This window comes from Elgaria multicarinata, chromosome 11 (assembly GCF_023053635.1).
Source record: "Elgaria multicarinata webbii isolate HBS135686 ecotype San Diego chromosome 11, rElgMul1.1.pri, whole genome shotgun sequence".
Lineage (NCBI taxonomy): Eukaryota > Metazoa > Chordata > Lepidosauria > Squamata > Anguidae > Elgaria > Elgaria multicarinata.
The window spans coordinates 30514680-30534999 of record NC_086181.1 but is presented as its reverse complement, the minus strand read 5'-3'; the positions used below and the strand labels follow the sequence as shown (position 1 = coordinate 30534999).

The following is a 20320-nucleotide window of genomic DNA, read 5'->3' as shown; positions in this document are numbered from 1 at the left end:
CTGAGTGAACCTGTATGTTTTCAAGAGGCATTTGAAGCTGGCCACGCTTCCCTCCCCTTCCGAGCCACCTATGGGGAAATGTTCCAGAGGGTGGGGGCCACTGGCCACATGGCCCACTAAAGTGCCATTAGCTGATGACGCCCTGTGGGTCGTGGAACGGCCAAGAAGGCCTCCTCTGAAGATCTCAGGGGTCCTTTTGGTGTGTCTATAGGGGAAGGCGGTCAGCTGGGTATCCTGGGCCCGCGTTGCTGCCCCCCCACCTACCAAGCCCCCTTTTCCTATTCCTGCATCATGTGTCGTCGTAGCTCTGAGGAATCCTTTACCTGCGCTCTAGTCTCCACTGTGGTCCTGCTCTTGCAGAACCAGGGGCCTCTTCTTCTCCAGCGTCCTCCCTCTTGCTTCCTCCCTCTCTCTAAGGAGCCATCAGTTACTGTGTGTGCAGGTCTGAACGCCCCTGCATAAGCCCTGCCTGGTTACCCTGCCCCTACGTCCGCTCCAGCTCCGTTGCTCCAAGTTGAAAGTTCCCTTCGTCCGTCCTGACTCCCCTTCCTTCCTTCCTCTTCTCCCCACTTCCTCCGTGTCCGTCTCTCTTTCTCTTCCCCTCCCCCTCCTCCCCAGCAGTTCTCCGGAGGCTCCAGCTGCACCATGGAACCGGAGGACTCTGCGGCGCCCTCCGTCTGGAGGCAGAGCCTACGCAAGACGAGCAGCTTCGGGGTGTTGCAGGACGCCAGGCTGGAGGAAGGGGCAGCCAAGGAGGGCAGCGGCATCAAGCGCTCGGCGTCCAGCCCTCGCTTGGTCACAGAGGAAAAGGTAAGCCTGGGCAGAGGCAACGTCACGCCATGCTTGAGCGGCAGCTTTTGTCGGGCGTCTGTGTTCAGCGTGGCGGCAGCGGATTGGAGCAAAGCAAAGGTGGTCCCACACCGCTCATGGAAGGGGCAGTGGGCAGAGGCGGCCCAGGCCTCCTGTTTAATGGCCCCGTGGTTCTCATTTAAGATCTCTGCCTCTCTTTTCTCATTGCTTGGCCTTCTGAGCGGCTCGCTCACAAAGGTTCAAACTGTAGAAGAACGAAGCCGGTTTTTAAAACGGAGCCAAGTAAGATGAAAAGAAAGCCATAAACAGGCAGAACAGCTCAACAGACAACGAACGGCTGGAAATAATAAAGCGGTTCCAGATTATATCTCCTTCAATAGCTTGGGAAGACAGGACAAGATTTAACAGGGCTGCATTTTTATTTTATTTTTTTAAAAACGGCAGATTAGGCACTAGGTGGATGTTACTTGGTGAGGGTGTTTCATCACCCCGGGGGGCACCTCTGAGGACAGGGACACTCAGAGCAGGGCAAGTGCAGGTTCACAGAGGAGAATGCAGCCCTTCAGGGATCCTGGCCTGTTGCCTTCGTGTCACAGTGTGATATAGCCTGATTTGCATTGCAGTCCAGCCGTTTTGTATTCACACTTCTTACGTGTGGGATTTAGCATCAGGTGCTTCCTGGTCTGGCTTGTTTTTCTTGATTTTTTTAAAAGAGCAAGCTTCTAGCCCGTATGACTGTACAGATACTCTGGAAAGGACATGGACAGTATCCGGAGAAATCTTACGAATCAGCCAGTGGGTTGTCTTGGGAGGGCAGATGGGATCAGAGGGTGGGGAGCTCTGCAGAACACCTCGCCGCCCCCGTGGCTAATGGAAGCCGGACCACTGTGCCTGAAGCAAGCCAACGGAGGACATAGGAAGAGCCCTGCTGCTGGATCAGAGCCAAGGGTCCATCTAGCCCAGCACTCTGGTCACACAGTGGCCAACCAGCCGTCGACCGGGGACCCACAAGCAGGACACGGGTGCAAAAAAGAGAGGCCGTAAGCACCTGTTTTGGCATGTGGAGTCGGCCAGGTTCAATGCACTTAGAAAAAGAATCTCGCATAGGAGGGCTGGGGAAAGCCTGTTGTCTTCTTCAGGCCTTGGAGAGCCTCTGCCCGCCAGAGGAGACGACGCTGATTAGATCAGGGGGTGGCAACCTAGTGCCCTCCACATGTTCTGGACTGTACTCTCCACAATCCTTTCCATTGGTCCTGCTGGCTATAGCTCTAGTGGAAAACATCTGGAGGGCACCATGTTCTGCACCCCTGGATTAGATGGACCAGCGGTCTGACTCGGTATAACGCGGCTCACTTTTGCTTCACTGGGAGAATTTGGAGGTTTGAATTTCCCAACGCAATCATTTTAGATTCTTCCAGGGCTGCAGTACAACTTCTAAAGCTTGCAGACAGCTTGCGGAGGCCTTCCTTCAAGGTGCCGCCTTTGACCTGGAAGCTTTGCTCCCTAATCTCAGGCAGTGAGGGTGGGTGATGCTTAAGGAAATGAGCTCTGCATAAGCTCAGAGGCACACTCGCGCTGGCTCCAGAAATCTCCATGAAAGCCCTGAGTAGCTGTGAGCTGATTTTTCCCTGTGTTTTTCTGAGCATGTGCCAAGTGCTTTTTGCCTCGGCGCTGAGTCGCCAACAGCCAACTCGGAAGCTTCTGGAGACTTAAGGGGACGCGGCTTCTGGGTCAGGTAGCAGGCAGATCTTTGCCTGGGCACCTTACCTCATGCCCTGTAGAGGCTGGGGAAAGCGCAAGGGAGGCACCGGTGGCCGGGAAGTGCTGGAGTGGACGCTGGGGAAGGAGAGGAGGCCGGGCAGGTCCTTCGCAGCCCCTTCTGGGGAGGGCAGGGCGTTCTGCTGCCCCTCTTCTTCCCCCGCTCCTCATCTCCCATCTCCCACCTCAGGTCTAGCATCTTGGCAGGTTCCGTTTTATAGGAATAGAGCCTGCCGTGGTGTGGGGCGTCTCATTCCGGTGGGGTGGCTCCTCGAAATGGGATTTCAAGGCATGGATTTTGCCACACGTTTGTCTCTGCTTTGCCCTCCTTCCCTTTTCTTCCTTCCTTCCTTTCTCTCTCTCTCTCCTTCCCCGTCCATCCTCCCCCCTTCCACCACTGTCTGTATACCTGCAGCAAGACATCCGGGAGCTCTTACAGAAGTGGAACAAGAACCCCATTGGCCCAGGGTTAGCCAATAGGAGTGCAGCTTCTGAGCCAGCTGGTGACCCGGTAGGAGCCTCTGCCCATCAGAGGGTGTGGCTGATGACCTTGCCTGCTAGCTTCTTCCATTTGGGGGCTTAGGCTTGTGGGGCTTAGCTTGAGAGCCGTGGGTTTACGTGGGAGGGGACTCTGGCGGGATCATACACAGTCCACAATGATCTTGCTCAAATGTTCCTTCATTTGGTTTTCCTCTTAACTCTGCCCTTTTGCCCTGGCTAGTTTATTTCTTAGACTTCCTTTCCCCTGGCTTTCTCTGAGCCACAGCTACTCTGTGTTGGTAAGCGCTAATGAAGTGCTCCATACCTGGTCCAGCGCTGCTTCCTGGTAGTGCCGGAGACGCCCTGGGGCCTGGGCCGAAAAGCAAGTCAAAGCTTCCGAGGTCTCCAGCTGGCCTCTGAGCAGCTTCCCCTCCTGGCCAGAATGTGAATTGACAGCAGCATCAGGCCGCCCTCAATGTGGATTCCCCTTCAGTGTCTCCCTTTACTTCCAACAGAGCAAGGAACCACGCCTGGCCCGGGTGACCCCGACCCCCACTCGGCGGATATTTGCCCTCCCAGACACAGAACCCCACCGGGACCCCCGGCGAGCGTGAGTAATCTGCCATTGCTGAGCCAGATAGAAAGTCAGGCTCGAACTGGGGAGGCCGTGGTTCTAATCTTTATCCAGCCGTGAAGCTCACTGTGGGCCACTCGGCATCCCTCGCAGGGTGGGTTTCCCCTTCTGTGTTATCCTTGCAGCCGATGCATGCTGCCCTGAACATACCTGTGAAGCTGGTAAGTTGAATCAGTGGTGAGAGTTCAAGGTTCTCTCCTTGCCACTAGGGAGGGGGTGAAAAGGGCCTACTTCTGTGGTGCTCTGGAGTGGTAGGATCCAATAGCTTAAAACCAGAAGTTGGATTACAACTCCCATCTTCCCTGAACATCTACCCTGGTGGTTGGGGCTCATGGGAACTGGAGGTTCCCCTCTCCTGGATTAAACCAGGCTAGCCCCATTGCCAGGATATCCCCAAATCCTGGATTAGGTCAGAGGAGGCGGCTTTGAGTTTTTCTGGCAAAGGAGTGTGGGATGAACCAAACTAGAGTCGTGACAGATATGAGGGGAGCCAGCAGAGCCTCAGGGAATTGCTGCTGCCTGGCCTTCCTGCGTGCTCCACAGACCTTATTGGGGGTTAAGAGCACAGGCTGTGATCCCCGCGGTACCCAGTTCAGCATTTAGGTCATACGCAAATACTGTGAGTGATCTTAAGCAGGTCACAATCTCTGCTCTTTCCACCATCTGCAATTTGAGACCGTCGGTACTGTCCTGCTTTATGAAAAGGCTGGCGTGGGTTTAAGAGCCGCCTAGGTTGCAAAAATGCTTTGTGGAGCGCCTTTCCTCAAGTAGTTATTGAACATATATGAACAGAAACAGCAGCAGTGGAGTTGAGCTGATAGAACTGGACGTGGGGGGCGGTGTTCCTGGGTTTGAACCTCTGTTTAGGCAGCGGCTGGGATGCTTGGGGAATGTGGCTTCCTCTTCATCTCCACTCTCCATCCACAAGACAGGATTAATTGAAGACTTGCTTTGCCAGATTGTGGAGGACAAACACTTTTTTAAAAAAGAGTAAAGCAATTTGTACGTCGGACATGCTGTATATCAGCCTTCCTCAACCTGGGGCGCTCCAGATGTGTTGGACTGCATCTCCCAGAATGCCCCAGCCAGCTGGGGCATTCTGGGAGTTGTAGTCCAACACATCTAGAGCGCCCCAGGTTGAGGAAGGCTGCTGTATATAATTTCAAAAGGGTTCAGCCAGTCACAACATTAGAAAGAAAAGGCCTGTCAGAGCAGCCGGTTTCTCTCTCGGAGCAAAATGGGGTGGGCCGGGGGTGGGAGGGTGTGTGGGAACAGCTCATACAGGTGAGAGCTTCTAAGAGGGCAGGGGGCTGGATATGCAAGTTTGGAAGAGCCCTGGATTAAAGGCCCAAGTTCTGGTTAGCCGTGGGTTGGGGACCTGTAGTTTTCTGAAAGTGGGAGATCTTGTCAGGGCCCCCCTCTAAACACGCTCTCTTGCACGTGCTCTTTCTCTCTGTCTCTCGTTCTCTTCTTTCTCTCCTTGCTCCCTCCCCACAGAAACTTAGAAGGTGGCCTTCAGATGAAGATAGATACAGCCCCTGCCCCACACCAGCCCCCTTCTGCCACTGCCATCAGCTCTAGCATGGATCCCCGGGACCGCCGAAGGTGAGGGTTGGTGGGCCCAGGGGCAGCCGTGTGTGGAAAGCCGTCAGGATCAGGAGAGAGGGGTGCTTCCGGGTACCAAACGAGAGGTCCCTGTTACTGCCGCCTTCCCCGTTGCCCACCTTCCGTGCCTCGGCCTTCTGTTAACAAGCTTTATTTCTACTAACTCTCTCCGTCGCGACAAAGGCAGCTGCGTTTGGATCCTCCTGGGGGCGGGGGGAGATGCTTATTCAAGCAACCATTCCCGACTCCTTTTGCACCAGCTGCCCAGAGCCAGTTTTGATATCGGAAGGAAGGATCTTCTGCGTGGTGCAATTAGCATCTCTCACAACACCATTTAGCCATCTGTTAGCCTTCTGCTTTCCCTGTCCGGCGAAAGGGGCTTTGTGGGGGGACGGGACAGGGTGGCAGGAGGGCAGCCTCCATTTCTCCATCCCCCCCCAGCCCCTGTTATGTCAATAGTAGGCCTATTTTGCTAGCTTAGGAAGGGGGTTATATGTGGTCTGGAAGGGAGGAGGGCTTGGCGCCGTCTGAGAGACGAAGGAGTTGAAAAGAGGGTAAAACGCTTCCTTCCCACCACTAAAGCACAGGCTCTGTGGTGCCTGAAAGCAAGAGGGAGCCCTAAAATGCTAAGGAGGGCACGAAGGGAAGCCTTTAAATGCTGCCCATTCCCTGTTTTCTTCACCCAGGTCGTACCAGACCCCAGTGCGGGACGAAGAGTCGGAGTCCCAGCGGAAGGCTCGTTCCAGACTCATGAGACAATCCAGGCGTTCCACACAGGTACGGGTTGGCGCTGGGAATGAGGCCCAGTGGCTCAGGTTTGAAGGTAATGCGAAGGGGGCTGGGAGTTGGGACTGGCAGCCACAGGGAGTGGTGAGGCCACTTTGGTGGCCTAGGCATGGGGACATCCAAAGGAAGTGAGGCAGGTGGCTGCCAGGAGGAGGGCCTTCTCTGCTGTGGCACCCCGGCTGTGGAATGAGCTCCCTAAGGAGGTTCGCTTGGCACCTACATTATATGCTTTTAGAATAGGTGAAGACCTTTTTATTCTCCCAGCATTTTAACAGTCTATAAATAATTTTTAACTTGGTGTTTTAAATTCATAATTTTGCATTGCTGCTGTTTTTATCTGGTTGAGCTTTTATATTGTATTTTATATTATGGTTTTATACTGTTTTATACTTTGAATGGTTTTAATTTTTGTGAACCGCCCAGAGAGCTCCAGCTATTGGGCGGTATAGGAATGTAATAAATAAATAAGCGTTCTGTTCTCCTCCAGCAGCAGCACTGCCGGCAACAGCCTCTAGGTGGTGCCGTGCTTCCCCATTTGACCCATTTTTCACGTACCTTCCGCCTCTCCGCCTCCCCGCTTTCTGCTTGCAGGGTGTCACTCTCACAGACTTAAAGGAGGCTGAGAAGACCATGGGCCGGGCCGGGGATTCCAAAACCGCCTCGGAGCAGCGAAGCAAGGAGGATGAGAGGCGTGACAAAGAGGGAGAGCAGCAGTCCCCGGAGACGACGACAGAGGTGGCAGGAAGCGAGGGTGGGGTGGGGCGGAAGGTGCAGGCTTCAGGCCTTTCGCTGCTCTGGGGCAACTCTGGCTGCCACCAAGAACTTGAGGGCATGATAGAGGGGCGGGGGTGGCAAAGGCTACTGGTTTGACATAGGATGGAACGTGTGCCTTTGTTATCATTATATCCCACGTTTCAGAATAGGAATCCTTCAAGACAGCAGACAATTAAAACCAAAGCATGTCAAACAGGATGGGGATTGTCAAGCTAAATAGTATCCCCTTGGAACGTTTGTGTTGGTGGGGGAAAGTGTATCTATTCTGTAGGCTTCAAAGTGAGTTCTGAGTTTGCTGAGTTTGCTGCTGTTACACTGGATTGGGGTGAGAGCCTGGCGTCCTCCTGCACATCTCATGGGTCAGTGGCACCCCCACTCCCCCACGTGCCTTCCGGTCATTCCAGGCTTTAGTTTGGCCCTTGTACAAATGGCTACCCTGCTTCCTTGAGCCATCGTGTAGCACAGCCTTCCTCAACCTGGGGCGCTCCAGATGTGTTGGACTACAACTCCCAGAATGCCCCAGCCAGCTGGCTGGGGCATTCTGGGAGATGCAGTCCAACACATCTGGAGCGCCCCAGGTTGAGGAAGGCTGGCACTGTAGCACGTTTGTAATCATTCTCTCTCCTTGTTCTCCCTAACCTGACCCCCCCCCCCCAAAACACCTCCTTCAGGACTCTTCTAGGAGATTCCGGCTTTCCAGTTCAGACAGTTCATCAGTTTATACTGTGAATCCATTAGTGGTGAATTCGCAGCCTAGAAAAGGTAACACCTGTACTCAAGTGGACGTTTTGTGCTCCTTTTTTCCTGATCTATTTCCAGTTTGCCTCTTTAGTATGTTGTGCTGTGGGTTCACAGTACTTCTGCACTACTGAAATTTCTTTTCTCTCTCTCTGTTATTCTTCTGGCCTGTTTTATGCCACTGCTATAAATAAATAAATTCCATGGCAAGTATGTGGACACCTGGAGTAAAGCCGCTTGTCTTTTGCAGGCGCGGAAACTGATGAGACCAGCTCAGAGGTGGATTCGGACTTCCGGAACAGGCTGGCTATCCGGGACCGCAGGAAAGGCCGGCGGGACAGGCGCATCAGTGGGCTGGGGGGGAACTCAGAGGTGACTGTCCAGAGGAGCTTGGAACGGGTTTGCGGTGCTGGGAAAGGGAGGGCCGGCCACAGGGCGCCAGTAGGGGGCGCTGTGTCGTCATGTTGCTGAGAACTTGGGCCGCGGCCGCCTTCTACACGCCCCCGAAATTGTGTCTCTCTACGGATAATCCAGGCGAGCCCATAAACCACAACTTCCTCTTTCCTTCCTCCAGGGTGAGGAAGATGAAGAGGGTGAGCAAGTCAACAATGAAGATCCGTCCGGACATGGCAGGTAGATTCCCCTTCGGGACCCAGCGCTTAAATTGGAGCGCCGAGAAGGGATAGGGGGCAGGCAGATAAATGGATTCAGGCATTGCTTCTTTAGTGACAACTGAGGTTCACATTATTAACAGGTGTAAATGCTGTTGCCAGGAAAACTTCTTCTCTTTTTTTTTAAAGAAAATTATGCGCTCAAAATAAAGGGTGCAAAATCCAATAACTTAATATGCCAAAAATGGGCTGTATTTTTGTCAGCATGCCTGATCCTCAACCTTTTATTTTCAACCCATTATCGAAATTATACCCAAACATCTGGAGGAGCACCTGTCATGTCAACCTGCCCGTGCATTAAGATCATCAGAGGAGGCCCTTCTCTGTCCCCCTTCAGTAAGAGAGCATCTTTTATCGTCTACAACATCTAATCTGCAGGGGCACCCTGATTTTGAATGTGCCGCCACGGGAGGTCCAGCTCTGGCTGGTGGAGCGTCCTTTTCAGTGCCACGTTCAAACCTTGTTACTTGTACAGGCTTTTTAACCACAAATTCTCATTTTTTTTACATTTTAAAATTCAAATTAGTATCTTTTTAGCCGGTTGAAATAGTTTTCTGTCTCTATTGTATTGTTTGAGGTTTAGAGTTAAGATTTTAGGCTGTTTTCAGGTAACTTTATGTACACTGCCCTGAAATGGTTTTTGGGATGAAGATGCAGTGTGTGGCTCTGTGTGTGTGTGTGTGCGCGTGTGCGCATGCACACACACCCCTGAATTGCAGAGTGTGAGGAGCCCCCAAAAGGGCATTTCCATGACTCTGCTCTCCTACTTCTTTTCAGTGAACACCTAAACAGCCTCTTGCCAAACCGGACGGCCCCCTACGCCTGCCAGAGACAGAACAGTGCCTCATCCGTCTACAGAGAGGAACCCGATCACTATTACAAGAAAGTTAGTGATTGGGACTCAGGGTGCTTGGATCCTCTGAGTGGGAGGGAGGCTGCTGGCGAAGGGATCCTAACAGGCTATATATCTGTATAGAGGGACATACAGCGACATCTCGCGTGAGGCTGCTGGCCGTCTCAGGGCCCTGCCTCCTCATTCCCCCCTCTGTGTCTCTCCCTAAGCTGTATGAAGATCTCTCGATTGAGAATGAAAAACTGAAGGAGCAACTCCAAGAGGCGCAACTACAGCTGACGCAGATCAAGTTGGAGCTGGAGAGAGTGACCCAGGTACGAGGCGGAGGGGGGGCTGCTTCTTAGGGGAGGGGGGCAGCTCAGTGTGACAAGAGCAGCCGGCAGCTCTGTCATCAGTGTGAGATGATAGATAGACAGATAGATAGACTGACTAAGAGTTTGAGCTATTAGCTAGCCGGGAATCCCTGGCTGCGATCTCCCCGCTGCAAGGAACAGTGAAGAAGTAAGAAACAGCCGCTGCACTCGCAGGTGGGGGCCTCCCAGCCTCCGCCCCTCCCTCCACCACACCGGCTTTTCAGAAGGCGGCTTGGTTGATAGATGTGGGAGTCCCCTTGAACGTTTCAGCATGTGCTACGTCAGCCTTCCCCAACCCCGGGCCTTCCAGAGGTATTCGACTACAACTCCCATCACCCACCCACCCCAGCTGGGATGCTGGAAGTTGTAGTCCGACACATCTCAAAGCCGTCGGGATAGAGAAGGCTGCGCTGCACAAAACCTGGGAGCGGCATTACCTGTCCGTCTCCCGTCCAAACCTGCTCGTGTACAATAATCTTCAGCTGAGGCCTCACTGTGGGTGTCCCTGATTTCAGAGACGGGGCAGGGTGGCTACTAGCCACAGGGCCTTTTGTGAATGCCCCCCTCCCTTGACTAAGGACTGCCCTCCCTGCTATTATAAGTCCTTATCTCAAACACACATACCCCAAAGTTTGGCTTCATTGTGTCACGGCTGTGCATCTCACGGTGTGCTTTGTTGCATTGTTTGCCCACAGAGGCAGGAGCGTTTTGCTGAGCGGCCGGCTCTGCTGGAGCTGGAGAGATTCGTAAGTACCTGTTTCCGCCTCGTCTTTTGCCTTCCCCAGCCCCTTTCTGGATGCTGCTGCTGCGTCATGAAAACCGAATTGTTGTTGTTGCTGCTAGAGGCGCCTGGGAACGATCCAGCCCTGTTGCAGTGATGGGGAAGGGAACGAAATGGCAAAGGACCCCGCTGCTGCTCTCTGCTGGCTGGAAAGATGATAGCAGCCCTTGGGTTCACTCGTAGGGGTGGGGAGATGGGCCAGGGAGCGTTTGCTGCTTGCCAGGCTTCTTGCAAAGGATGCTGGACTACATAGACCTTGGGCTCATCTAACAAGGCTCACAGAAGACAGATTGAGCTATACCTGTGAAGGCACCCTGATTATGCACTCTGGTTTTGTAAATGTGACGCACCTGAGTGGACCGCAGGAATTCTAGACCCCGCAAGACTGAAGTCAGCTATCGTCTGTTCTGTAGAGACTGATTTCCCTTAGCACGGCATAAATGCCTTCTTAGAACTCCCTTTCCTCCTCCGTCTTCATTCCTTTGCTTCTTCTCTCTCCCCCCCCCCCCCCCCCCCGGCTTCCCCTAGGAACGGCGAGCTTTGGAGAGGAAAGCGGCAGAGCTGGAGGAAGAGTTGAAGGTAATCCCCGTCCGGTCGGATGAGCCCCTGGGTCTCTCATCCCGAAGGCTCAAGTCGTAGCCTTCAAAATACTGGAACCCAATGGGGTCATCTGCACAAAGCCGATTGGTGGGAGATTCAGGACAAATAAAAGGAAGTCCTTCTTCACACAACGCGTAGTTAAACTACGGAATTCGCTACCACAAGATGCAGTGATGGCCCCCGATTTGGATGGCTTTCAAAGGGGGCTGGGTAAATTCCTGGAGGAGAAGGCTATCAATGGCTACAAGCCCTGATGGCTAAGTGCAGCCTCCGGTATCAGAGGCTGTAAGCCTATGTGCACCCATTGCTGGGGAACATGGGTGGGAGGGTGCTGTTACACTGTGTCATAGAATCATAGAATAGCAGAGTTGGAAGGGGCCTACAAGGCCATGGAGTCCAACCCCCTGCTCAGTGCAGGAATCCACCCTAAGCATCCCTGACAGATGGTTGTCCAGCTGTCCTGCTTTGTTGGTCCCTGGCCGGCAGCTGATTGGCCACTGTGTGAACAGAGTGCTGGACTAGATGGACCCTCGGTCTGATCCAGCACGGCTCCTCTTGTGTTCTTAGGACAAGCTTCCGTCTTGTCAGGGAGGCCCGGGGCGAAGGCTCGGAACCAGGCGCATCAGGGTTTTCGTTTTGTGCTTGCCTCCTCTCCTGCAGGCTCTTTCAGACCTGAAGGCCGACAACCAGCGTCTCAAAGACGAAAACGCCGCCCTCATCCGTGTCATCAGCAAGCTCTCCAAGTGAATGCTGCGGCCCCTGGCCCCTCTCCGAAGCAGGGGCCTTACGCCACACCCCACCTTCTTGTGCACCAGATCCTCCACAGGGGCAGGAGGAGTCCATGAGGATAGGAGCGGCCAACTCCCGCTCGCCACCCAAGCGCTCCATACGTTGGCTGTCCCAAGCCTCTGCCAGTCAGGCGCCCACCAACCGATGCGGTTCCCCCCCCCCCCCCGCACATGCCAAGTTTAATCCCAGAAGCAATGTCTCGAGCCTCACCCACCCCTTTCCTTCCTCACACCCTCTTTTTATTTCAACCCCACCCACCCCTTTTTCCAGAGACAGTATTTATTTTGTGGCTTCCTTAAAGTGGTGTTATTTGCTTGTCGCTTTTTTCCTTCCATGAACACGGGGTGGGGAATGACGGGAGCCAGTCTTCCACCGGGGAGGGGGGGAGGCGTGGAGCAGCCGCGGGACCGTTCTGTTGGCCGATGGCAGGGAGGGCGAGACGAACCGAGTCGCTTCAAAGCTTGGAAGCAAACGGCCAGGTTTCTGAGGTTGTGCAGAGAGGAGGATTAACGGGGGAGGGGGGGCGGACATACAGGCGTTGCTGTCTAACCGGCGCTGCTTATAGCTCTGCCTCTTAGGCTGAAGGCTTGGACTCTGCAGCCCGGGAGCAGCCTTCTCCCGATAATGATCGTCCCTCCCGTTGCAAGGGGTGGGGTCTGGACTCAGTCCCAGTGCCCCTTTCCATCACCTCTTACCAGGCCCCGGTGCATTGATGACGACATAAACGCTGCAAGAGGACAAAAGACTTCATAAGATGGGAGGTGGCATCTAGCGGTCAGGTCTTAGAGTCTAGGCTGGCAGCTGGTTTGGGAATTGTGGACTTGGATCAGGCGGGTGAAAAACGGGACAAGCGGCAGCCTCAGGCGAAGTGGGGAGGGGGAAGGTGTGAGTGCGAAAGGCACCGGCATGGTTTAATCAAAGGGCAGTGGAAGGGTAACGGTTGGGGGTTTTGTTTTAATAGTCTGTGAGTTTGGCTGTTCTGAGGCTTTCTAGAGCCAAAAGGGCAGAGGAATTCAGCAGGAGAGGCAGTATTTAGGGACCAAGATAGTATTAGCTGTGAAGGTGACACTGAAGTGCCATAGTTGCATTGTTGGGGGGTGGGGTGGGGTGGGGGAGCTAGAGCGGGGGGGGCTACAGTTGTTCCTTTCCCTGCCTTTCTAAAGTTGGTGGGGATTGACCTCTTCCTATTCTTCATTTCCTTCCTCATCCTGATATTCGGCTCCAGGTGTGTCTTGTCCCCTTCTCACAACCTCAAGTGTCCAAAGTTAGGCCTGGCTGTAACAATTGATTCCAATGCTTTCTGGCCTGAGGCCAAACCCTCAGGAAACGGTCCCTTTCCACGGTCTGGACAGTGCCCACAGCTCTCTGCCAAAGCCCAGTCCGGCTGTGAGGTTGCCCAAACGTCCCTGGCCCTGAAACGGACCGTGTGGGCCCTCGCCAAAGTCCGCCTTTGACCCGGCCACGGTCGCCAGCCTTCGGCGCTCCACTCCTCCTCCTCCTCCTCCTCCTCCTCCTTCCCCTGGGACTGTGCCTCCTTGACCTCTCGTTTTCCAGTTCCCTGGACTCTTGCCGCTTTCCTAGAGGATTCATGGGGGTTCTAGCTTCGTGGCTCTCCTCCCTACATTCCTCTTCCTGCACGCACACAATCAAATATTTTCATTGTTAAAACTGAGGGCTAAGAGTACTTCCAAGTGAAACTGAGGGCTAAAAGTAATTCCAAGAGAAACGGGTCCAAAGTACTACCCTGAAAATCCTGTCTGTGTGTGTCTGTGTGTGTTTTCCTGCGCTATCATGAGCCAAGATTCCTTTGCCAAAATAAATAGCCCCTTCCCTTTCTGCCATGTTGTTCCTCCCCTCCCTCCCTGCTCCCCACCTTTTCTTCCCTCCACCTGCCCTGGTTTGCAAACTCCTCTCCCCAAACATATCTGTACATAACAGAAGTATTTTCTATATGGCTGCATCGCCAACAAAAAAACAAAAAAAAAACAAGAAGAAAAAAAATGCAGAAAAACTTAAATGTGCAATATCGCATGAGTATTTTTTTTCCAAAGAAGTCTCTATATTGTACTTGTTTATTCAGCAGCTCAGCTGCATTTGTTTTAAAAGAACAGGGAATTGAAATTACCGTGTTTGAATATAATTAAAAAAGTTAAAAACGGGGTCTTTGCATTAGCTCATTTCTTAAGATGCCATGCGCTGTGGGTGTACTGGACAGGGTGTGTTGGGCTTGAACCAGGGAAACATGGGTTGAAATCCTCCCTTAACCCTGAAACCTGCTGTGTGACCTTGGATCACTTACTGGGCCCATTCAGAAGACACCTTAAACCATGGCTTTAACCACAGTGGTTAAGACAGAAAGCCGGGCTGTGTTCAGAAGACACCTTAAACCATGGCTTTAACCACAGTGGTTAAGACAGAAAGCCGGGCTGTGTTCAGAAGACACCTTAAACCATGGCTTTAACCACAGTGGGTAAGCCAGAAAGCTAGGCCGTGTTCAGAAGACACCTTAAACCATGGCTTTAAACCACAGCGAATAAGGCTTTTTGCTTTATTCACCATGGAAGAAAGGTGGGATAAAAGAATCTGATAAGCCCCTCTATACCCAGTCCTCATTCTCTTGTCCATTTTAATCCAGGTTAATTAATTTGGACTAACAACCACATTCACTGAGGCAGGTTATAATCTTTCAGCTACAAACAGCTGGGTGGGAGATGCTGGGAGCAGTAGTCCACACATCTGGTTGAAGAAGGCCCTAAACTGTTCTGTATATATAAAGGCTGAACTACTTTAAGGGGCAACTGATGGGCCCCAGCTGCAGTTGCTTTAAAGGGGGTGGGGACAGAGCTGTCACATTCAGAGGCATCTCCTCGCTGAATACCAGCTGGTGTGGAGCAATAGTAGCGGCTGTTGGCTTCCTATAGGCTGATTGGCCATGTGGTTGGCATTTGGTCCAATCCAGCATGGCTGTTCTTGGATTCTTAACTATGCAGCTGTATCTTGAACAGTGCAAGTGTATTTTAGCCTGCAAGCCCCTTGGGGGTAGGTACATTTTCTATCTGTTTGTAAAGCACCAGGTACACAGATGGCATTATAGAAATATTAATATTAGGGTTTTCCAGACCCTCTGATCTTCCTCCCCTTCCCATACCAGATGATATCAATCTAGCATCCTACTGGGATTTACATTAATATCTTCACTGTGCTGGATCAGACCGAAGTCCTATCTAGTACAGTATTTTGTCCGTGGCTTTGGTTGGAAGCAACTTCTCCATAGCTGAGGAAGTCCCATCTTCCCCAAGAGAACGTAAGAGCCATGCAAGATCAGACCAAAGATCCAGCACTGATCACACGGCGGTCAACCAGCTGCCTGTGGGAAGTCCACAAGAACGTAATGCAATAGCATGCCCCCCGCTTGTGTTCCGTAGCAACTGGTAAAGAGAAGCATACACCCTCTGATACTAGAAGTAGCCTAGAAGTATCATGACTAGCAGCCATTGCTAGCCTTATCATCCACGAATTTGTCTAGGCACCTTTTATGCTGTCCAAATTGGCAGCTGTCGCTGCATCTTGTGGCAGTGAATTCCACAGTTTTAACAATGCACCGGCCCTGTTCACAAGACACCTTAAACCCCGGGTTTAACCACGGTGGGTAAGCCAGAAAGCCGGGCCGTGTTCAGAAGACATCTTAAACCATGGCTTTAACCACGGTGACTAAGGCAAAAAGCCTTATTCGCCATGGTTTAAGGTGTCTCCAGAACACAGCCTGGCTTCCTGGCTTAATCACCATGGTTAAAACTGTGGTTTAAGGTGTCTTGTGAACAGGGGCAGTGTGTAAGGCAGTGCTTCCTGTTTTCTGCCCTTAAGCGCCTGCCACGGAGCTTCATGGGATGGCAGATGGGCTCTAGTACATTTGCAGAATTCTATCATGCCTCCCTTTACTTGCCTTGCCCCCCCCCCCCGCTCCCTAAGCTAAACAGGGATTGTAACTTTTCCCCATAGTTGGGCTGCTCCTTGATTTTGGTGGCCCCTTCCTTCACCTTTTCCAACTCCGTTCTTTTCGAGGTGCGGGAAGACCTAAGGCTCCTACCTTACAACCCCGCTGCTTTGAGCAGCATCCACCAAACAAAACTCGTGCAACGCTTCTGCGTATCTGCCTGTTGTACCAAGACCTCTGCTGTAAACTTGCATAACTTCTTGCACCTGCGCCTCCACGACAAACAAAAGTTATAGCTCATCAGGTTAAAATTTGACTTCACAGTGACTCACATTCTTGAGTCTCTCCTTGGACTAAAATTAGAGGTAGCCTTAGCCACACCCTTTGGCCTTCTCTTCCTCCCCGGGCCAAACCTAACCTTCAAGAATAGTAAGGATGTCAAAGCAAGGTGTTGTGTTGGCCCCAGGCACAGGTGATGCATCAAATCTGGGTGTCCCTCCAGGCAGGAAAGAGGTGACCTCCCTCTTACAGCTACGCCAGAAAAGCCAGGAGACATAGAGGGAATCTACACGTCGTGCTGAAGGCGCTTGCATGAGCCTCCAGTACGCCCCCAAAACGATGGTGTAGATTCCTGCCTACCTGCCCAGAAGAGACGGAGGAGGAGGAGGCGGCTGGGGAATCCCAGGTGGCTCTTACCCCGGCAGCAGGAGGCCGGCGGGGAGGCGGCGGCTACAGCGGCAAGGACGCGGCCGGTTCTCCAGCCGCCTCCTCCTCCGCCTCTTCCTCCGTCTCTTCTTTCTTCCGTCTACACCATCGTTTTGAGGACGCACTGGAGGCACACACAAGCGCCTTCAGTACGACGTGTAGATTCCCTCTTGGTTTCCCTGCAGTTGTGTCACCATCTCACCAGGAGCCCTGGTTTTGCTCCACACACTTTATTTTTTTAAATCACCATGGCAGGTTCCACTTATAAGACTGAAAAATCAGTGTTAGAATTCCTCCTGCCTCAGGTTGAATTTTTGAAAATATCGATCCCTAGTATGCCTGCGTAATGTGGGTGAGTGCCTCTCTAGCAATAAAGGAGCCTTCCCCCAACCTGGGGAATGCTCTGGGGATGCTGGGAGTTGTAGTCCAACTCATCCGGAGGGCACCAGGTTGGAAAAGGCTGCTATAAAGATAACAATGGAAATTACAGATTTTTTTTTTAAAGGTGTTTGGAGGAAGTAGATTAAAACTTCTGAACTTAACCTCTTATTCAACTTCCACGTTTCCAGTGCTAACAAGGCAGTGTCATAAAACTGTACACAGACATCTGGGCTTGGCAAGAGGTTTATAGAAGTTTCAGTTGATCTTGAGGAAATGACTTCCCCCCCACCCCGCCCCACCTTCATTTTTTCTGAAGCTTCGCCTGCATTGCTGCCTTGCCTGCTACTATACCCAGGGACAGGGTTGAGGAAGAGGGCCCCTTGAAGGCATTTTGTCCTTCAAAAACTTGGACTCCGCACTCAGCTGGTGTAAGGCAGCTTTCTGTGAAATCTGTATAAAACCTCTCCCCCGCTCAGGTGCTGTGTCTCAGCATCAGGCAACAGACCCTAGTATGAATGGCTAGTGGTGGCATTGTAGCATTGGGGAATATTTCTTTATAGGGCTGTGCACCCCCTCCCGGAACCGCTTCGGATCCTGATCCAGACGTTCCGGATTGGGCCCGAACTGCTTTGGTCGGATTCGGACCTCTCCCACTCCGCTCCAGAACCGGGCTTTGGACGTCCAGATCAGCCCGCTCCACTTCGGATCTGGGGATCCGTAACGGAGCAGAGCACACCCCTATTTATTTATTTTATTTATTTATTTATTTATTTATTACATTTTTATACCGCCCAATAGCCGAAGCTCTCTGGGCGGTTCACAAAAATTAAAACCACAGTAAAATATATAATAAATATATATTTATTATATATTTAAAACATTTGTACCCTGCCCTATATCATTAGGATCTCAGGGCAGCGTACAGATAAAACCATACAATATAAGCAATAAATATACACAGCTAAAAAACAAATTAAACCATGAATCAATAGCCCAACAGAGCATGTGATATGAATGCTCTTGATACCTTTTTATTGCCTGTTTGTATTAACACCTAAAACCAGATGGATGGAGACACACCTGAGATACTGTTGACACTTGGGACCTTTAAAAGCCAGGGATCAGCCATTTTTCTGCAGGTAAATACAGACAAGTGTTTCCTTATTGTGCAGGGAAATGGTTCAGGCCAGAGTCTCCCATTTTTGTTTTATTTAGTAAATTTATATTCTGCCGTTCTTCCAGCACGGCTCGCAAGGTGCCTCCTATCTGGGCACTGACCCAGCCCAACTTCAAGTGGTGGTATGTAGACCCTTGGGTCATGCTTTGATTTGGGATACTTGGCCAATGATTTTCTGTATTTCTGTTTCATCTGTTCTGATGCCTTCTCTTCCAGGGACACCCCTGCCCTACCCCAAACGCAACTCGCATTGGAAATTTGATTTGATTTGATTTATTACATTTATATACCGCCCCATAGCCGAAGCGCTCTGGGCGGTTTAGAAAACTTAAAAACAGTGAAATCAATGCACCCCAGTGATGATAGAGCCACAAGGTTAATTGTATAACCTTTCTTGGCAGTAACCTGCTCCTTCCTCCCTATACACGTAACTGGACTGATTTAACTGGCATAGGCTAGGATAGGGTGCATACAGCAAAGTTGCACGCGTGCGTTCTGGGTGTCTTAAACAAGACCCATTGCATTTTCTCAAAGAAGGCAAAGAAATCATAAAAGTCTATGCACACAACAGCAAAGTTTATTGCTTGTGTTTGGGGAAACAACGTTTTAAAGATTTGATTTGATTGGTTTATTACATTTATATACCGCCCCATAGTCGAAGCTCTCTGGGCGGTTTACAAAAGTTAAAAACAGTGAACATTAAAAAGTATACAAATTCAAAACCATCAAAAACATAAACAGTATAAAAACTGTTTTGGCCAATGAGAGGAGAGCTTAAAAGTCCTTGCAATGGCAAGTCTGAGCAACTTCAGAAGAAAATGTAATAGTGGCAAATCTAAAGAAAATCTTAAAAGGGGCTTCTGCATAGCCTTAATATGGGAAGCTGAACAACATTCCCTGGGCAAATCTAGACTGCACTCATCACAAAATTAGACTGTTTAGGTCCTTTGTCCTTCCTTGCAATAATCCATTAGGCATCACACTCTCTTTTCTAGAAGCCAGAAGGTTCCTCCTACTTGATAGAGGGATCAAAGGCTACCCAGCTAGGCTCTATTCCACTCCTTCAAACCAACATTGTGCCTGTTCAGACAGCATGCTAAGCCATGGTTAGGCTGCTAACCCCTTTGTAGCAAATGGTTAGTGATTATATTTAAACCATGGTTATGTAGCCACCATGGTTAGGCATGGTTCTCACGACACATTGGCCCTCTTCAGATGACACGCTAAGCCAAGTGATTAAGCATTTTGAGCTGAACCATGACGTAGCGTGTCATGTGATGTATCTCCTAATCATGGTGGTTACATAAACACATTTTAAACATGTTCACTAACCATTAACTGCAAATGGATTAGTGGCCTAACCATGGCTTAGCAGGTTGTCTGAACAGGCCCACTAAGTCATGGTTCACATGACACGTTAAGCCATAATGTTTAACTCAAAATGCTGCGCCATCATGGTTTAGCGTGTTGTCTGAACAGGGTCATCACCTTCCATTAAAAAGCAGGAGCCTTGACTTGAAAGCTTTGCTTCACATGCGCCATCACTGAAATGCCCCCCAAACTGGCTGTCAATGTGGCGGTAAATCCATCATGCACAATGGTCACACAGGCAGGTGTAGTGTTGTGTGGGCAAATGCTAAGAAACACCCACACAGCTCCCTCCACCCCACCCCGGAACAAAACCCATGCCTGCAAGGATTGCGTGTAACAATCTAATTGCAGGTTATGTGGGAATTCCACCACGGCAATCCTTTCCACGTCGTGCCATTTAGAAGCCGTCCTTGACATTTCTCTCTCACTCCCATACTCCTAGGTCCTGCTGCCTCCAAAAAGAGCCCAGACACGTTCGCCCACCCGCCCCCAGTTGAATTTTGTTTCAAGTGCAGTTTGTGTAGTGTGTGAGCTGTGCTTTTTAACTGACGGTCTGCCCAGGAATGCGAGGGGTGTGGCTCAGCTGGCAGGCTCACTCACGGGACTGGTAGGTCTCAAGCCACACGGCTAGTTTGCAATTTCTACTTGTCAAGCCAGATGCCACCAGCTCAGTGTCCCAAAGAGAAATGATAGGAGTTTAGGCGTAACGGCTGAGAGACTAGGACTATTACCTGGCAGGTAGGTCTCAATGTATGACAGCATCTGGGGGGAGGGGGGAGGATGCCTGGGTTCCTTCTGGTGGGTTTTGTCTCTAGTGGGTTAGACTGAACGGACTTGGTCCTCAGCTCTCTGGTATTGAAGTGAGCCCTCGTGGGGCAGAGCAAGGCTGTTTTCGAACCAGGACTCCTGGGTTCCTTGTTGGAGTGATAGATTTTGAAGGGGGGGGGAAACAGGGGCAGGACTCTCTTGGAGGAGAGCATGAAGGAATGCCAGATTCTTGGCTTCAAACTGGGAACCCAGAAGCTCCCCGGAAAAGTCCCTGCATTCTCTGGGAAGAGCTGTGTCTGAGGAATGAAAACCATTCGATTTAGAGCGGGGAAAATACCGGGAGTTTGGCAGC

At 51.4% G+C, this 20320-nt stretch overlaps 1 protein-coding gene across 4 annotated transcripts in view; it reads left to right on the top strand.

Moving 5' to 3' along the window:
- The window catches only part of PPP1R12C (protein phosphatase 1 regulatory subunit 12C), a 44112-nt gene extending 30321 nt beyond the window's left edge, over positions 1-13791 (top strand). Inside the window, exons 10-23 of one of the 4 annotated variants that reach the window (XM_063138513.1) lie at positions 622-810; positions 2984-3079; positions 3564-3658; positions 5180-5287; positions 5974-6064; positions 6665-6808; positions 7519-7609; positions 7836-7957; positions 8160-8218; positions 9034-9142; positions 9319-9423; positions 10158-10208; positions 10772-10822; positions 11504-13791. In XM_063138513.1, coding sequence (XP_062994583.1) covers positions 622-810; positions 2984-3079; positions 3564-3658; positions 5180-5287; positions 5974-6064; positions 6665-6808; positions 7519-7609; positions 7836-7957; positions 8160-8218; positions 9034-9142; positions 9319-9423; positions 10158-10208; positions 10772-10822; positions 11504-11590 — 1398 coding nt within the window. In that variant the 3' untranslated portion in view covers positions 11591-13791. Of the gene's footprint in view, positions 1-618; positions 811-2983; positions 3080-3563; positions 3659-5179; positions 5288-5973; positions 6065-6664; positions 6809-7518; positions 7610-7835; positions 7958-8159; positions 8219-9033; positions 9143-9318; positions 9424-10157; positions 10209-10771; positions 10823-11503 lie in introns of all 4 variants that reach the window. The other 3 variants (XM_063138512.1, XM_063138515.1, XM_063138514.1) reach the window with 3 other exon arrangements.
- The last annotated feature ends 6529 nt before the right edge of the window (positions 13792-20320 follow it).